Source organism: Fukomys damarensis, unplaced genomic scaffold, assembly GCF_012274545.1.
Source record: "Fukomys damarensis isolate Sample0158 unplaced genomic scaffold, DMR_v1.0_HiC HiC_scaffold_36, whole genome shotgun sequence".
Lineage (NCBI taxonomy): Eukaryota > Metazoa > Chordata > Mammalia > Rodentia > Bathyergidae > Fukomys > Fukomys damarensis.
The window spans coordinates 19,400,956-19,419,035 of record NW_022900948.1 but is presented as its reverse complement, the minus strand read 5'-3'; the positions used below and the strand labels follow the sequence as shown (position 1 = coordinate 19,419,035).

Below are 18,080 nucleotides of genomic sequence, written 5' to 3'. Positions count from 1 at the left end.
TCATAATTGCATTTCAATCTCTGTTCAGTCAGCTAAAATCTCCAGAACTTCCATGATTTCTTGCCAGTTTACTTCAGCCACCATGCAGTTGTATAATCGCATGTGACTTGACCTTCCCAAGTATCCTTCTCTGAGAGCCAAATAGAAGCAAACCACTCCAGAGTCATCACATCTGCTGATATCGCTGTCACTTTGCCTTACAGGACAGCAGAGGCTGGTGGTTAGACTTTACCCACTCTCTGGCTACATCTGGCAGTGTGAGGAAGAGGAGTGAGTTCTCTGTGCACCCTGCAACGTTAGTGTCTAACTGGCTTCAGAGTTCTGTGTGTTGGACTTTTAGATGCTTCCAGTCTTCTCCTTGGGAGGCTTCTATAGTTGTAAGCAGGCAAGAAAAATGAGATTTTGTCATACATTTATAAAAAAATGTGATCCAGAAACATTAAAAAAATATATAGATTCTGTAAGCAGCCATTACTACTGGTGCTTAGCTTTGATTTTTCCTTATGTGTGTAATTGACAACCCCAGATCTTCAGAGAGCTTCTGATTCCTTCAGTGGCTGAGCTTTGGTTGGCCCAACATTTCTTTATTTCTGCTTTTTCATGAATAGACATAAATGATGCACTTATATTCAGAACACTTTGTAACCCTTTTAATCTCAAGGCTTAAAAACAAGGAGGCCGTCCGAAATGAACAGACATTTCTCATACAAAGAAGTGAAAGCAGCAAGAAAATATATGAAAAAATGTTCCACATCACTGGTCATTCGAGAGATGCAGATGAAAACAACACTGAGATTCCACCTCACCCCACAAAGAATGGCTGCTATCAAGAAATCACAGAAACTGACAAGAGATACTTGTGAAGGGAAACTAAAATCTCATAATTGCATTTCAATCTCTGTTCAGTCAGCTAAAATCTCCAGAACTTCCATGATTTCTTGCCAGTTTACTTCAGCCACCATGCAGTTGTATAATCGCATGTGACTTGACCTTCCCAAGTATCCTTCTCTGAGAGCCAAATAGAAGCAAACCACTCCAGAGTCATCACATCTGCTGATATCGCTGTCACTTTGCCTTACAGGACAGCAGAGGCTGGTGGTTAGACTTTACCCACTCTCTGGCTACATCTGGCAGTGTGAGGAAGAGGAGTGAGTTCTCTGTGCACCCTGCAACGTTAGTGTCTAACTGGCTTCAGAGTTCTGTGTGTTGGACTTTTAGATGCTTCCAGTCTTCTCCTTGGGAGGCTTCTATAGTTGTAAGCAGGCAAGAAAAATGAGATTTTGTCATACATTTATAAAAAAATGTGATCCAGAAACATTAAAAAAATATATAGATTCTGTAAGCAGCCATTACTACTGGTGCTTAGCTTTGATTTTTCCTTATGTGTGTAATTGACAACCCCAGATCTTCAGAGAGCTTCTGATTCCTTCAGTGGCTGAGCTTTGGTTGGCCCAACATTTCTTTATTTCTGCTTTTTCATGAATAGACATAAATGATGCACTTATATTCAGAACACTTTGTAACCCTTTTAATCTCAAGGCTTAAAAACAAGGAGGCCATTTGCATGCAGGCATTTTGAAAACCATTCAGTATCTGGGATTTTGCTTGCACTTTGAGAGGCCACATCCACTTATTTATCTATCTTTATTTGACAGTAGCTATAAAATATAACACCCAAGGTAGTACCGTACATTTCAAAAGCATAGTGTTCTTTTATGGTAGCATTTTTTCTGTACAGTAAATACACAAGAAATGGAATTTCAAAAAAATTAGCTAAAACACTATTCTCAGGAAAAAGTACAATGAATTGAAATCACCAAATTGACCATCACCTATTTTTAGGCAAATAATACTCTTTGAAGAAGAATAATCAATCTCTTTAATATAATAATTGGATTATAAATATTAGAAGAGACATATTGAAGGTAGAAAGAATGCCCTTCTGTGAAATAGTATAAGGGAAAAAATCTCTAAAGGAAATGCGGAACCCAGTATGGGCAGAAAATGAGGGAATGGCTTTTTTAAATTTCATTTTTTAAAAATTCCATAAAAATTAAGAGCAAAATCTATTAGCATTTCTCAGGGGGAAAAAGAGTAAATTGTAAATCTTGAGTATATTAGTAAAAGAGAAAGTACAGCCATAGTAACTTGTTATTATTGGAGGAAATCGTGTGATAAGACACAAAAGAAAAAAATGTGTGAATTAAAAAATGTTTACAAAATCTCAATATACAAGATTGTTCTGAGCCTGGAAAAGCCTAATTACGAGGGAATGCAAGCCTTACAACTCTTTTACTTTAGCAGCTGTGTCTCTCTTCAGCCTGCCAACAGCCTTGCCTTATTGAGTCCACTTTGTGATCTGCAATGCTCTATAAGAGTCTACAGCCTAGAAACATTCAAATGAAGATTCACAATTTCCTCTAGTTTGAGTCTTTCAGTCAAACTGAGCTGTCTTTTTGTTTCCCAGGAAGTTCCAGATGAGTCTTGTGTATGCATATGTCCATTCTTGCATGCAAACTGTGAGCTTTTTCAATTCTCTTGGGCTGAGAGTCAAATGTTTTGCTGCTTCAATGCTAAAGACTGCCCCATCACTTCATTACGAGGTCAAGAGAAAAGTTTAATAGCTGTTTTCTCATGCCTTGTGCCGGTGGGTTTGAGATAAAATAAGAGTAAATCAGATTCTCTGCTGAGCAAATCCTCTTATCCAAACAGGCTTTCTCTCTTTTACTCTCAGTGTGTGAGTTCATTCAGAAGGCCCAAGGCAGTAGCCATCCAAGCTTTGCAGGTAGTTAGCACATACCCTGCAGATTTCTTTGTTTTGAGGCCACCATTTTTTTTCTCTCATTGAGTTTATTGGTACATTTTAGGGATACAGTACAGTTACATTCAATGTTGGGATCTTGTACCTCTACATGACAGGTCTTGGCTCTAATTCTTTCCCCTTGTCCCTGCCCTCTCTTCACCCCCTCTTCCCTTCCCACCACTTTTGGCTAACACAGTTCCGGACACAGTAAATCTTTCATGCTCTAACATTATTACCTAGAGATTTGGGACAGCAGCAGCCTCAGCACTTGCAGTGTGTCCCATGTGGCCTTGTTTCATTATGATGCTCATATTTTCTGACAGCAGAGCACAAAAGGAAAAATAGGAAATGACAGTTTCAGCAGCAGAATCTTTTCTCTCATGTCTTTCCTGTGTCCATACAGTTGTGAATAGGGTTGCTAATGTACATCCACAGAGACAATTTGCATGCAGACATTTTGAAAACCATTCAGTATCTGGGATTTTGCTTGCACTTTGAGAGGCCACATCCACTTATTTATCTATCTTTATTTGACAGTAGCTATAAAATATAACACCCAAGGTAGTACCGTACATTTCAAAAGCATAGTGTTCTTTTATGGTAGCATTTTTTCTGTACAGTAAATACACAAGAAATGGAATTTCAAAAAAATTAGCTAAAACACTATTCTCAGGAAAAAGTACAATGAATTGTAATCACCAAATTGACCATCACCTATTTTTAGGCAAATAATACTCTTTGAAGAAGAATAATCAATCTCTTTAATATAATAATTGGATTATAAATATTAGAAGAGACATATTGAAGGTAGAAAGAATGCCCTTCTGTGAAATAGTATAAGGGAAAAAATCTCTAAAGGAAATGCGGAACCCAGTATGGGCAGAAAATGAGGGAATGGCTTTTTTAAATTTCATTTTTTAAAAATTCCATAAAAATCTTTGAAGAAGAATAATCAATCTCTTTAATATAATAATTGGATTATAAATATTAGAAGAGACATATTGAAGGTAGAAAGAATGCCCTTCTGTGAAATAGTATAAGGGAAAAAATCTCTAAAGGAAATGCGGAACCCAGTATGGGCAGAAAATGAGGGAATGGCTTTTTTAAATTTCATTTTTTAAAAATTCCATAAAAATTAAGAGCAAAATCTATTAGCATTTCTCAGGGGGAAAAAGAGTAAATTGTAAATCTTGAGTATATTAGTAAAAGAGAAAGTACAGTCATAGTAACTTGTTATTATTGGAGGAAATCGTGTGATAAGACACAAAAGAAAAAAATGTGTGAATTAAAAAATGTTTACAAAATCTCAATATACAAGATTGTTCTGAGCCTGGAAAAGCCTAATTACGAGGGAATGCAAGCCTTACAACTCTTTTACTTTAGCAGCTGTGTCTCTCTTCAGCCTGCCAACAGCCTTGCCTTATTGAGTCCACTTTGTGATCTGCAATGCTCTATAAGAGTCTACAGCCTAGAAACATTCAAATGAAGATTCACAATTTCCTCTAGTTTGAGTCTTTCAGTCAAACTGAGCTGTCTTTTTGTTTCCCAGGAAGTTCCAGATGAGTCTTGTGTATGCATATGTCCATTCTTGCATGCAAACTGTGAGCTTTTTCAATTCTCTTGGGCTGAGAGTCAAATGTTTTGCTGCTTCAATGCTAAAGACTGCCCCATCACTTCATTACGAGGTCAAGAGAAAAGTTTAATAGCTGTTTTCTCATGCCTTGTGCCGGTGGGTTTGAGATAAAATAAGAGTAAATCAGATTCTCTGCTGAGCAAATCCTCTTATCCAAACAGGCTTTCTCTCTTTTACTCTGAGTGTGTGAGTTCATTCAGAAGGCCCAAGGCAGTAGCCATCCAAGCTTTGCAGGTAGTTAGCACATACCCTGCAGATTTCTTTGTTTTGAGGCCACCATTTTTTTTCTCTCATTGAGTTTATTGGTACATTTTAGGGATACAGTACAGTTACATTCAATGTTGGGATCTTGTACCTCTACATGACAGGTCTTGGCTCTAATTCTTTCCCCTTGTCCCTGCCCTCTCTTCACCCCCTCTTCCCTTCCCACCACTTTTGGCTAACACAGTTCCGGACACAGTAAATCTTTCATGCTCTAACATTATTACCTAGAGATTTGGGACAGCAGCAGCCTCAGCACTTGCAGTGTGTCCCATGTGGCCTTGTTTCATTATGATGCTCATATTTTCTGACAGCAGAGCACAAAAGGAAAAATAGGAAATGACAGTTTCAGCAGCAGAATCTTTTCTCTCATGTCTTTCCTGTGTCCATACAGTTGTGAATAGGGTTGCTAATGTACATCCACAGAGACATATAACTGGGCACCGTGCTAGGTTCTAGCATTGTTAATGTACTTGGGGATGCACAGAAAATGAAAAGCAACACCATCTTGAGCTCCTTTTTTGAATCTTAGAATCTTATTAGTATCTTAAAAATCACCTAAAAGGAGTCCTGTTTTCATTACACCCCAGAAAGAATAGGAAATCATGTTAAGGAAGAATTTTTAAAATGTGCACTTCTGTGACACACTTGACTGAACACAGAAGTGCAGAACAAGTCAAGAAAGAAAGCCATGACTTGGGAGGTAGGAATCTAACATGCGAAGCCTTTTGATTTCTCAAGGAATCTGAAATCTGGAAGAAATTATTTAACATGATGCCTTCTGTTATGTTAAGCTGGGGAAACAACCCACAGAGAGAACATGATTAACCAGAGGTCACCCAATTCCTGGGTGCAGAGGCAGGACTCGGGTCCCCACCTCTTGGCAGACCCAGCCTCTGAAAGATGATCGCATGATGAGGACAAGGAAGGTGCACACTCTGGAGCAGAGGCGTGTGCTGTGGTTGGTACCAGGGCTCTGTGATCAACGGACCCAGCCAGGGATGCTTTTCTATAAGCCATCCCTCACTAGGGTGGAGGACCAGGAAATAGTGCTCCTTCTGACTGGAGGTTTGCCTGAGCTTTAGAAGAGTTTGGCTTTCTATCCTGCTATTGTTCACTTATTTTTATGTTCAAGGGAAGATCAAATATCATCTACAGAGTTTAGAGACTGCAGTGCTCTTTGCCATTAGCCCTGCAGCTGTCATCAGCTCTGGTTCCTAGTAATGCCCATCTGGGAGGGGAAAAAAGTGGAACCAAATAGGTGGCTGCCTGTCCAATTGTACACAAAACTAGTTAGAACCTTTGGCGGACACTTAATTAAGTTGAGTCTCAATATCCTCAACTAAAATATGAAGGGAACACCTGGTTCCTAGTAATGCCCCCATATGGGAGGGGAAAAAAGTGGAACCAAATAGGTGGCTGCCTGTCCAATTGTACACAAAACTAGTTGGAACCTTTGGCGGACACTTAATTAAGTTGAGTCTCAATATCCTCAACTAAAATATGAAGGGAACTGGACCACAAACTTTCCCCATCACCATTTTTGTGGTATTCCTTAGCACATATTCCAGGAGAGTGCTTATCAGCATTATCAATCATATTCTTTCAGCCAGAGAAGCAAAGGGAAAAGAAAAAGCTGAACCCGAGTTTTCTAACTGAGCACAGGGGACAAACATCCCACTGTTATGATTCTGTGCTGTCCATTGACTGGATCCCCTTGGCTTTCCATTGGAGAATTTGACCCCAATTTCATTTGTGCCATTTGGGGAAAGTGTATCAATGGTAGAGATAGGATCAGAATATGTAGCTTAGGGAAGTGTTTCTGCTAAAAATCTTAGTATGTGAGCTACAGAAGAAGGAACTGCTGAAAATCTCAGAATGATGGAAGACCTATCGTTTTGTATTTGCAATATTCCATTTTTTCTATTTTTGAGATTTGACTAGATGTGCTTGTATTCATTAGAATTTTTAAATTAATTTTAATGATAATTAACTTTAATAAATTGGTACACTTTTGATATACATAATGACCACATTCATTGTAAGGTAATTGTGTCTGTATATAATATATATTCAAGTCTTATTAAAGTTTAGTGATTAGTAATTGCCAGAAGAAATGCCAAATACAAATCATTTTAAAATATACCTCTTGATTCTAAGATAATTTAAACTAATATGGGATTTGAATAGAAATGCATAAAAATTAGCAGGACAACAGTATTAGTAGCTGAAAATTTTTACTTTATTTCTAGTCTTTCTGTGTGTGTGGTACTGGAAGTTGTACCTACGAAGCACTCTGCTATATCCCCAGCCCTCCTTATTTCTTAATTTTGAGACAGAGTCTGAGTAAGTTACCCAAGTTGGCCTCAACCTTCTGAGTAGCTAAGATTACAGATGGGATCCACCAGCACACCTGGCTTCTGGTCTTTTTATAATTATAAATTTGGGATTACACTTGCAGTAAATATAACCCATAGTATTTTCCAAGTCTAGATTAAACATTCAGACCCACAGACAAGCATAGGCTACATTGGGTACTAGTGTCCTTGGGAGGAATCACAGGGCAGCATTACTTATTCCTTTTTAGGACATGTCTTTGCAGGGACAATCTAGTGGAACAGTACAGTTTAGTCACATGGAAACTATATGCACATCAGAGGATACAGGAATCACCCTGTCTTAAAATTACATGCCCTACAGGAGTCAACATATTGTGTAGCAACAACTCTGTAGGAGTAGTTTCTAAAGTCCCATGATGTACATGGCAAATTACCAAAGTCCCTGCAGTTGGAAATTATAGCATGATTTCCTCAGGCAATAATAGTTCTCTGAGAATAGATGTAATTCGCCAATCAGAGGTCAATGTTGACTAATGAATTAGTCAAAACATATCATCTTATTCTAGGGCAACAGAGGCAGAAAACTAAGAGATGGTGAGATTCTCTTATACAAGGAAAGAAGATTTTACCCACAATATCATATACAATTTTTCTGTTGAAGGAAAGGATTTTCTTTTTTTTTTCCTCATTGAGTTTATTGGTACATTTTAGATATACAGTACAGTTACATTCATCATTGGGATCTTGTACCTTTACATGACAGGATTGGTTCTCATTTTTTCCCCTTGTCCCTGCCATCCCTTCACCTGCTCCTACCCTCCCCATATACAAACATTATTTCCATTTTTTCATTTAGGAAAGGATTTTCTAAACAGAACTTAATCACAAAAGATTAGCAGCAAGAATCAACAAAGGAGATTATTTCAGACTAAAAATCTGTATAGCAAAAGAATCAATCAGTAGAGTGAAGAGACAACCTACAGAATAAAAAAAAATAATTGCCATCTACTCCTCAGACATAAGGTTAATATCTAGAATAAACAAAGAACTAAAAAAAATTAAATCACCAAAATTAAAGTCCTAGTCAAGAAATGAGCAAGAGAAATGAATAGACACTTCATAGAGGAAGAAATCCAGAAATGTTCTGCCCATTAAAACTGCAAGTTAAAACAACACTAAGATTTCATCTCACTCTGGAAAGAATGGTAATCACTAAGAAATCAAGTAATAACCATTGCTGGTGTGTCTTCAGTGAAAACAAAACAAAACAAAAAATCCTCCTTCATTATTGCTGGGAATGCAAACTAGTACCACAATTACGGTGATGTCTCAAAGAACTGAAATTAAAAATTCCATATGATCCAGCTAACCCACTGCTAGATATCTTCTCCAGAGGGCTGAAATCATCATACTATAGCAATACATGCATACCAACGTTCATAGCAGCACAATTTGTAATAGCTAAATCCTGAAAGCAGCCTGTAAACTCATCAAAGGATTATTGGATAAAGAAATGATTTTAGCTAAAGGTGTAGGGAAGGTGTGATACGTAGGGGAAGAACAAAAAGGGAAAAGAAAAAAATGTGAGAGAATGAAAAGATGAAAATAAAGTGTTTGTAGATGGGGAGAGGAGGAGGGGGTGAAGGGAGGGCAGAGGTAAGGGGAAAAAAATGAGAATCAAGACTTGCCATGTAAAGGTACATGATCCCAACAATGAATGATGTACCTGGAAAATATAATATTGAGTGAAATAAATCAGACACACAAGCTTAAATACCATATGGTATCTCTCATTTGAATGAGGAAAAGTGAAAATAAAGGATTACTAGAAAGGAACAAGAAGATGGATCTCTTGCAATAGGGAAGTGGTCCAAGGGAACAAGGGTGAAGGGGAAGGGGTGGAAGGAGAAATAAGAAGAAAGATATGCCATGTCCAGGAAACTAAGCCCACTTAATGGAAATATTATAGGCTACAGCATGAGCTAAGACAAGTAATGTCAACAGGAATGAAAAATGGGAACTGGGAGTGGGGAGAGAAGGGGAAAGAAATAAAGAAAGAAAACAGAACAGAAGAACAAACCGTAGTGTAACATGTACATGTAACCATTCCCCAAGACAATTATAAACAACATGAACTACAAACATGTATAAATAAAACTTTAAAAATTTAAAAATCTTAACATTATATCATGAGAAGATTACATCCCCATTTAAGGTGTTTTAAAAATATGACCACCTATAGGTACTTAACCAATTCTTTAGTGTTATGAACTTAGCTAGCTCCAAGTTTTTCACTATTAAAATGATGGATGAGATAAACATCCCCAAAGACAAATCTTGGCATAAAATTCTGACCATTTCCATAGTATAAATCCAGGGAGTGGAATTAATGATCGTATGTAAAGATTATGAAGCTCTTAATAAAACTTTCATAAGCTGCTTTTCAGAAATAAAATAGCTTACACTTTGAAAGGAATTGTATGAAAATATCTGCATCTACAACAAAAATGTACCGTGCTCCTTTAAAACATATGCCAATTTTATCCTGGGAAAGTGTTTTGGATTTAAAAATTACTTTCCTTTGATTATGCATGAATTTAGAAATGTTCACATTCATAGTCTATTTCTTGTCTTGTTTTTACTTTGAGAAGCTCACCTTTTAAAGTATATTTACATTTCAATCTCATGCCTTGAAAAACCTTTTAATTAATTATTTATTTACTTATTTATTTTGGGTTTTTGGTCTCACTATGTAGTTGAGATTAACCTGGAACTCACTATGTAGCCAAGGCTGGTCTTGAATTCACAGTGATCCTCCTGCCTCAGCCTCCCAAGTGCTGGGATTACAGGTTTGAGCCATTATGCCCGGCCCTGAAAATTTTTGCTGTAGTCTTTATTTACCTTACTTTTGACAGAACTTTTTTATCTTTAGGTAGATAAATTTACCAATTCATTTTCTGTATTTTTGTATCAACACTCCTACGTGAGGCTGTTGTTACTACTGAGGGTTCCTTTGCAAGCTTTTATGTGTACTTTCTAAGTGTTGGAGAGCCACAATTTTGTTTGTTCTATGCAGTGAAAAGCATTCCATTTTGTTTTGGTGTCTATAAAATTTTACACTGTCTAGGATTTTTCATTCCTCAAATGTGTAGAAGAAATTATTCAATAACTAAATGTCCTGGCACAATTTTTTAAGATTGACTAGACATGTTTAGAATATTATATTGTTATTCATCTGTTGAGCTTTGCTACGTCTTTTTAAGGCATTGTTAAGTAAATTATCTCTCATAGAATATCAGTTTTATTGAGATGTAAGCATTTATCAACATAGAATTATACATACAATTTACATTGAAATTAATGTAGACTTTTAAAAAAACTGTTTTTACTTTTGCCTTCCTTAGATTAAACTAGCCAGAAAGAGATATACTTTACTTATCAAAGAATTAGCCTGGTTTTATTATCAATTCTACTGTTTTTTAAATTCTAATTTTCTGCTTATAATTTTTGTTTTGTTTTGTTTATAAATCAGAGGTTTGCTGTATAGCCCAGGCTAACCTTGAAAATGCTAATCCTCCTGTCTCAGCTCCAAGTGCTAAGATTAATGGCATTTGCCACTATACTTGACTTTTGCTCATAATTTTTATTGATCAATTTCCCTTTTCTTAGTTGTTTTAATGGAAAAATAATTATAAAAATAATTACAGGAGAATCTATACTTCCTATGATTAAACAGAAGAGAGAAAAATATTTAAGTCAATGGATCACTCAGAGATTCATGTCCCAAAACACAGGAAAATGATATGCTTATGAGATAAGAATAAAGAGCATCTGATTTTAGACTAAGTCCAGTGTCTTCAAGTACAGCAAGCCTTAAACCATTGGAGAGAGAAGTGGGGAGTCGAATGGGTTGGCTCATGACGTACATAAATGGGTGTCTTCTATACTTTCTCTCATTCCTGAGGCTGGTAAGAAAGGATGAGGTAAGAGGCATATACAGCTAGCTTCCTTCTGGGGAAAGTCCACTGCCCATCACCCTAGAATGTGGCAGAAGAACTTCAATGGGGATTTTCAGTGGAATCTCAGTCTCTTCAGATGAAAGGTGAAGAATGGTTCCCAACTAGGCTCTTTGTTCCACACTTCTGACCGCCTAGTACATGACCGGCACTATACTAAGTCATTTCTAAGCTTCACGAAACAGTGGCCAATTATCTTCATTTGTATGAGAGGAATCAGTAAGATGAGTTGCCCAAAGTCACACAGCCAGGTGTGTGGGGCTATAAAATTTGTGTTTCTAGACATCCTGATACGTTGTAGTTTATCGGTGCTACTCCTGAAGCGCTGATATTTCAAGTGCTCAAAGAATAGTCTTATTCTTTAGAAGGGAACTTTGTTGAATATGAGATCAATAATCCAAAGGAATTTAAAGTACTGACATTATTTCTACACCATTTCTTCTCAAAATCATAACTCTTTTTATGCAAAAACCTTGCTATTGAAAATAAATTTTGGCTGAAAGTGTGAGCAATCAGTACACACTTCAACATGCAACTCAGTACTTTTGTATTACTGTCTCCAAAAGAGAACATAGGGCACGCAGAGGAGAGAAGAGGTAGATGAGCTGCAGAAACAGCTATTCCTGTAGAAGAGCAAGGATGGAAAGGTAACGTAGATGCTACACCCTGATTAATCTTCACTGCAGCATCTTTAGACACAGAAGTGTTTACTTCAAAACTCCTTCAAAATGTCACTTAAAATAAAAATTAAAACACTTAAGGGTTAAATCATCATCTAACTAAATAACACAGTTCTGCACACTTTAGGCTTTGAAACAATCTCTCCAGAGAATTGTCTGGCCAATTCTTTTTTTTTTTTTTCCTCATCAGAGAAAATGAAGTCAGAGGAGAGAAAGGTCCAACAGATTGAAAGTGATGTAATATGAATAGAGTCAGAGGCATCAAGAATGAGTCACCGAAAACTTTGAGTCAAGCAATTGATCTCACCTCTGGCCTCTCCAGAAATTCAGTCAGAACAGCAGGAGACTCTAGCTGAGGGGATTCTGCTCCAGTTTGATCTGAGTGTTTATATCAGTGCCAGGTCTTATAGTCAGGATCTCTTCTGAATATACATAACCCACAGCACAGTTTTCCACAATCACAGTAGCTATTCTTTTTTTAGTAACCATTCTTAACATGATAGATAATTATGCCTGTCGATTTGTAACACTCATACATGCTTTTTAAAAACTCACATTTTAAAAAATCCAGATACCTAAAACCAACATCCATCAAGATGTATTTTAATGACTTTTTATACAGTGCTCCAGTCACTCCTGGCTGAAATAGGACATCACTGATAAGTGATAAATCTGCGAGCAAATGCCCAAGAAGAGAGGAAAAGGGAGAAAAAGCAGACAGGAAAGATCCCTTATATCTGACAACAGAGACAGAAATCTATTTCTGTACTTACAATAGCAGTTGGAGTGGCAGCCAGCACGCAGTAGAGCACCAGAGGGGTGATGAAGCTTTCTTCCTCTGTCCCAGGGTATGGCTTCATCAAATCTCCATCCTGACAGAAGAATCCTTGGATATGCACCTGAAAAGTGTCAGTGCATTCGAAGTAGTAGGCAAGCAGCACTGTCCCAGCCATGATGACAAGCTGAAAATACAGCATGGCCACATAGAGACATTAGCAGGGTTTCGGAGGAGTGCTGGCCCCTCTGAGCACACGCCCTCCATCACCCAGCAACTCTCCTGGTATTGGTATTGGCAAGTGTGTGCATGCCTGGCTCAGCATGCTCTGGGCTCTGGGGAGGGGGAGTGTGCTTGCTTATCTGCCCAGTAACATCTGTTATACAAACTTTCCAGCAAATGACATTCAGCTTCTATCTGAAAGAGAGAGCATAGTCAGGCTTGTAGAAAGACATATATATATATATATATATATATATCTGCCACTCTGCTCTCAGTGTTAGCATGGAAATGAAGGCAGTGTTTCCACTTAGGACAAAGGTGAAAAGTCACAGGGCAGTGGTATACCAGCTACCAACATGTAGGTGTGAGATCACTTCTTAACAAATTCCATAGCATGTCAGAGGTAGGCAGCTTATAAAATAGCATTAGATGAACCAGGAACAGATGACTGAATGAATGATCAAACAGGAAAACCAAAATCCAAAAGGGCTAAGAAAAAATTTCAGAATCACAATCTAAATTATTGTCAGGTATTTGACATTAGTTATAACTTTTAGCCTTTTCCCAAATGACTTTGCTTTTATTCCAAAATACTTTCTACCAGGAAATCAGAGACTTTGCTGGTGATGTCTTAGCATCAATATAATCTTCATAAGGTTTACACATAAAAAGAGACATAGTTATCCTTTTATTTTGAATTAGAAATTGCCTAGACAATCACCAAAGTTATCTTTTTTCCTTTATTAAGTTTATTGGTACTTTTTTTTCTCATTGAGTTTCTTGGTACTTCTTAGGTATACAGTACAGTTACATTCATCAATGGGATCTTGTACCTTTACATGACAGGTCTTGGTTCTCATTTTTTCCCCTTGTCCCTGCCCTCCCTTCACCCTCTCCTCTCTTCCCTATTTACAAAAATTTTGTTTCCATTTTATCATTTTCTCCTATTTTTTCTTTTCCCTTCTTTCCTAAGTATCATTTTTCATAGGCATGTGGAATTGAGTGGATATGGAAACATGATATTATTTTTTAACACCAAGATATCATCATAAGAAAGTGATAAAGGTGGACAGAAAACAGGCTTTTGAGGTTGTAAAATTGTAGATTCTTTTTTGTGTGTGTGTGTGGGGGGATTGAACTCGGGATCTTGTGCTTGCGAGGTAGGCAGCAGAACCACAAAATTGTAGATTCTTAAGTCAGAACCATTCCTGGAATTCTTTCAGTCTAAACCTTCATTTCATAGATGATAGAACCTGTTCAGTAAGTTAAATCCACCACACGGGGATTATCCACCAAGGAAACTAAACATGTGCTTAGATAGAGAAACTAAAAGTAGAGTAATTAAAATGGAGAAAATATATTTGTTCAGAGATATCAAAGTAATCATGGTTGGAAGAAAGTCATAACTTGGCAGAATGTCATTATATTTGTATAGTTTAAAATTGTTTCTGTTTGGAAGTATATATAAGGCAGTGAGGGGGAAGTCATATCTTTTGGGGGTTTAGGAAGCCCAAATTTTTTATTCTAGACCTGGAATGACAAACCCAAAGTCACATGGCTGGTTAATGTCAAAGCCAGGACTAGAAACTTCTATTTCCTAATTTCCAGGGTAAAAAGAAATCCCAAAATGGACAGTGATCTATGGCACAGTATTAAAACTGCACACTCTACCAGAGGGTGGAAAGAAATGGGGGAGGCAGAGTGAAGCAGTTCAGGTCCATAGCAGAAAGGCACTGTTTGGCATTCACATCCATTTTGTTATGCTTTAGCCCCTTCACTGAATCATAGCCTTACACCGCTGCCTCTTCTCCTGGATAACAATTTTGCAATTCTACCTCATCACAGCAGAAGCATCATTTTCTTCAAGGGCTATTTGTATTAATAATGCTCCACATCCTTCCAATTTTCCTTTGTGTGCCTTTCTTCTTCAACTCAGAAGCCTTTTATAGCTTCCAGTTGTAGTATGTCTCAAGTACAAACTCCCAGCCATCTGATACCAAGGTGTTTATTTTGGCCATCTCTGTTACCACTTTGGCTTTCACTCCGGGCAGGTCACACATCATACTCTCCATCCCCTCTCTGTTGCACTTGACTGTTTCTGGCTACTCAAAGGTAATATTCTTCTTATGTCTGGAAGTTCCTACTAGGGGGACCCCTGTGGCTTTCTCATCACAACATCTGAGGATGCAATAATCTCTGCACACTCCACTGATGTTTCCCCATTCCTGAGGCTGTCTATTGGCATCAAGAGAAAATTACCAACTGTCAGGCCAGCCATCCTCGCTATTTCAAGCATTCAGTTTTATTTTCTTTACAGCAACAGGGAAGACACTGGGATTAGTATGTTTCCTATAAGATTAAGACATGGGTGCCCCAAAGCTGCCACTGCTAGTGGTGCTTTTGCCTACAGGTAGTTTATAAAGACAACGTTATGATGTTTCTATTTCTTTTGTGCGTGGCTTGTCAACTGAGTTGGCTTTGTGGGAAGGAACTTAGCTAGTTGACTTGAATGTTTTGGAGATGAGGAGTTTGTTTGTTTGTTTATTTTTGGTACCGGGAATCGAACTCAGGTCCTTGCACTTGCGAGACAGGTGGTGGAACCACTGAGCTAAATCTCTGACCCCTTGTTTTGGAGATGAAACACTAGAATTTCAACAGTTTTGAGTCACTGCTTCTCGATTTGTTTGTCCTCCACACAGGCTTGATATGAGATTTTTGTATATTTAATTCATGTTACTGGACTTCAATATCTCTTAGGTCTGCTTGGAGAACAGGAAAGATCTATGGGAAATTTTGTACAAAAAAAGAAATCAAAACCAAAATTGGTATGTATCTTCCTCTTAAGGGCCAGTATGATATTTTGAATTGAATGCCTTTGTGCTACCACTTCCTTTTAAAAAAGGGAAAAGTGAAAAAGAAGCAAACTAAAACAAACATGGATACAGAGAGAGGACTCTACAAAATAAAACAGTAGGAACAAAGCAGAACTGTCTTAACATTAAATATATCAAAAATAATTAATTAAAAACTTTAGCAATCATCAACCAAAATCTTAATAGCTGTCTGATTTAATTCTGGAAGCAGCGTTTAGAGAAAAATGAATGAATCCATCAATCCATTGTAGCACATGAGAACAGAGACGCTCAGAAACTCAAAGCGCATACAGGTTTGGCAGCTTAGGAAGCAGGACTCACCCATCAGCATAAATCAAGTTGCCTTGGCTTTTTCTCTGAACAGCCAGAATGTGTGTCATTTTCTAACAGTTTGTCAAACTCCTCGGAGCATCCACCATCATACCATTTAGAGGCACAAAAGGAGCAAAAATTGAACAATTCAGATGTTGATTTCCAGTCTTATTTCCAACTGAACATGCTTTTGTGACCCTATATTAAAAAGAAGTTGATATATTTGTTCCGAACAGATTCAACACAGCTCGGTGGTGTTTCCAGGAGTAGCGTCCACTCCTCTGCATTGACGGCCCCGCACAGCCTTCAGCGTACTCCATTTCTCCTCCCTGTACAGGGCCATGATTTGTCACTGTCTAAATCTGTGTGACTGGTGCCAGCTGGCACACTTGCCATCTCTGCTCCCTTCCCCAGCCCCATTTAGGAAGGCATGGAGGGAGACCATAATGTTGGTGTCACATCGGCAGATGGCGAGACTGTGCCGGGTTGAGCACTGGTTGAAGGGCTGAAGATGTCAGTGACACAGAAGCAATTATAACGGTGGGAGGATAACAAGGCAGGGAGGGGGAGCTCACACACCAGGGACTTCTTCGGCTGTCACTCCCCAGGAATGATAATGCACTAAAGACTTGCTATTCCACGAACATTCAGAAGGGAGAGGCCAGCAATTCCTAAAATACAGCCTCTCTCGAGGATGAGACCTTAGTGTTTCTGCTGAGTACCTCAGACCCTCTGCCGATGAGAAAGAAGTAAATATCACAAAGAGCAATATCTGAGAAGGTGATAAAGCTCAGCAAGAAGATATAAAGTTTGGAGCCATTGTGGACCACTAATTTATAGACTTTGTACAGACTGGGGGAGCAGGGCACCGGGTGACAGTGACACGGATTGCGGGAGTGTGCTGGTGTGGTGGGATGCAGCACGGACCTCGAGGTTGGGTGAGCACTGGTAGGTGATGTGGTCTGGAGTGTAGGGATAAATGTCACATTGGGCCATCCTATATCTGTCTACAAAGAAAATGTTCCAATGCAGAAGGGAACAAGGGAGTGGGAGAGGAAAGGGAAGGAAAGGAATAGGGATAAAAATAAAGGAGAATGGGAGGAAAACAATAGAAACAGTTTTGTAAATGGAGGAGGAAGAAAGATTGAAGGGAAGGGAGGCTATGGGAAGAAAATGAATTGAGATATGTATTATATACAGGTACAAATTCCCTATTATGAATGTGATCATTGTATGTGTCAAAAGTGTACCAATACAGTTAATTTTAAAAAATACTGGGTAATCCTAGCGGTAGGTGACAATTCTTGGTTTGCTTGGGACTGAAGGTTTTCCTGGGGTGTGGGAATTGCTGTGCTGCAATCAGAATGGCTCTCAATAAACTCAAGGGCTCGGTCATTCTACCTGACGTGATGAATATTCCTACCCCAATGAGGTTTCTCATTCTGGCTTGACCATTAGTTACTAATGCTAAATAATCAGTCAACAACTGTTCTAGGGAACTGCCTCTGAGTTCAGTCTCAAACCAAGTGCAGTGAAGGTAAGGAATTCTCAGACATGCTCCCCAACCCCAATAACTTGCCATCCGACTGTGTGGCTAGTGAATGGGTGGGGAGGAGTGACCAGAGAAGAACAAGGGAAGGGATTGTTTCCTGTGGCAGACAGGGGTCAAGGGGATGGCGAAGAGTGTGTCTCTATCCAAGGTACTGGTAGGGTCCAGCCCCACGAACATGTGCTTCCTTCCATGGAATAAGGGGGTGAAGGAAACTCAGTGCACAAGGAGCACAGCATGGACCTTAGTAGTTATGACACAAAAGCATGTCTTAGTGAGGACTTCAGGAAAAAACACAGTTTAAATATCTGTGTTTTTAAGTGTTGAGAAAGAGCATCTTAGACCCAGTACTTACAGCAGCTGCTGGGGCTGGGGTGGGACTCTCAAATGGCACTGAAGAAAGCAGAACCAAGGTAGAGGCTGGAGGGAAAGCACGTGTGAAAACTGATGGTGAACACTAGTGAGACCTTCCGGGGACCCCCACAGAGGGACTGGAGAATCTAAACAATAGCGTCAAGAGCTAAGAAGGAACAGTAGAGAGGGAGGAAGAAAAGGAAAGGGAGGAAAAGATGGTAAATGGTGTATTATGTTTATGTCCCAGAAACTGTTTAAGCACT

General features: G+C 38.5%; 1 protein-coding gene across 4 annotated transcripts in view; it reads right to left on the bottom strand.

Moving 5' to 3' along the window:
- Positions 1-18,080, bottom strand: part of Plppr1 (phospholipid phosphatase related 1) — a 309,420-nt gene that overhangs the window by 40,471 nt on the left and 250,869 nt on the right. For 3 of the 4 annotated variants that reach the window (XM_010614350.2, XM_010614348.2, XM_033759180.1), the window contains exon 3: positions 12,506-12,694. In XM_010614350.2, coding sequence (XP_010612652.1) covers positions 12,506-12,694 — 189 coding nt within the window. Of the gene's footprint in view, positions 1-12,505; positions 12,695-15,923; positions 16,619-18,080 lie in introns of those variants that run through there. The other variant, XM_010614349.2, reaches the window with a different exon arrangement.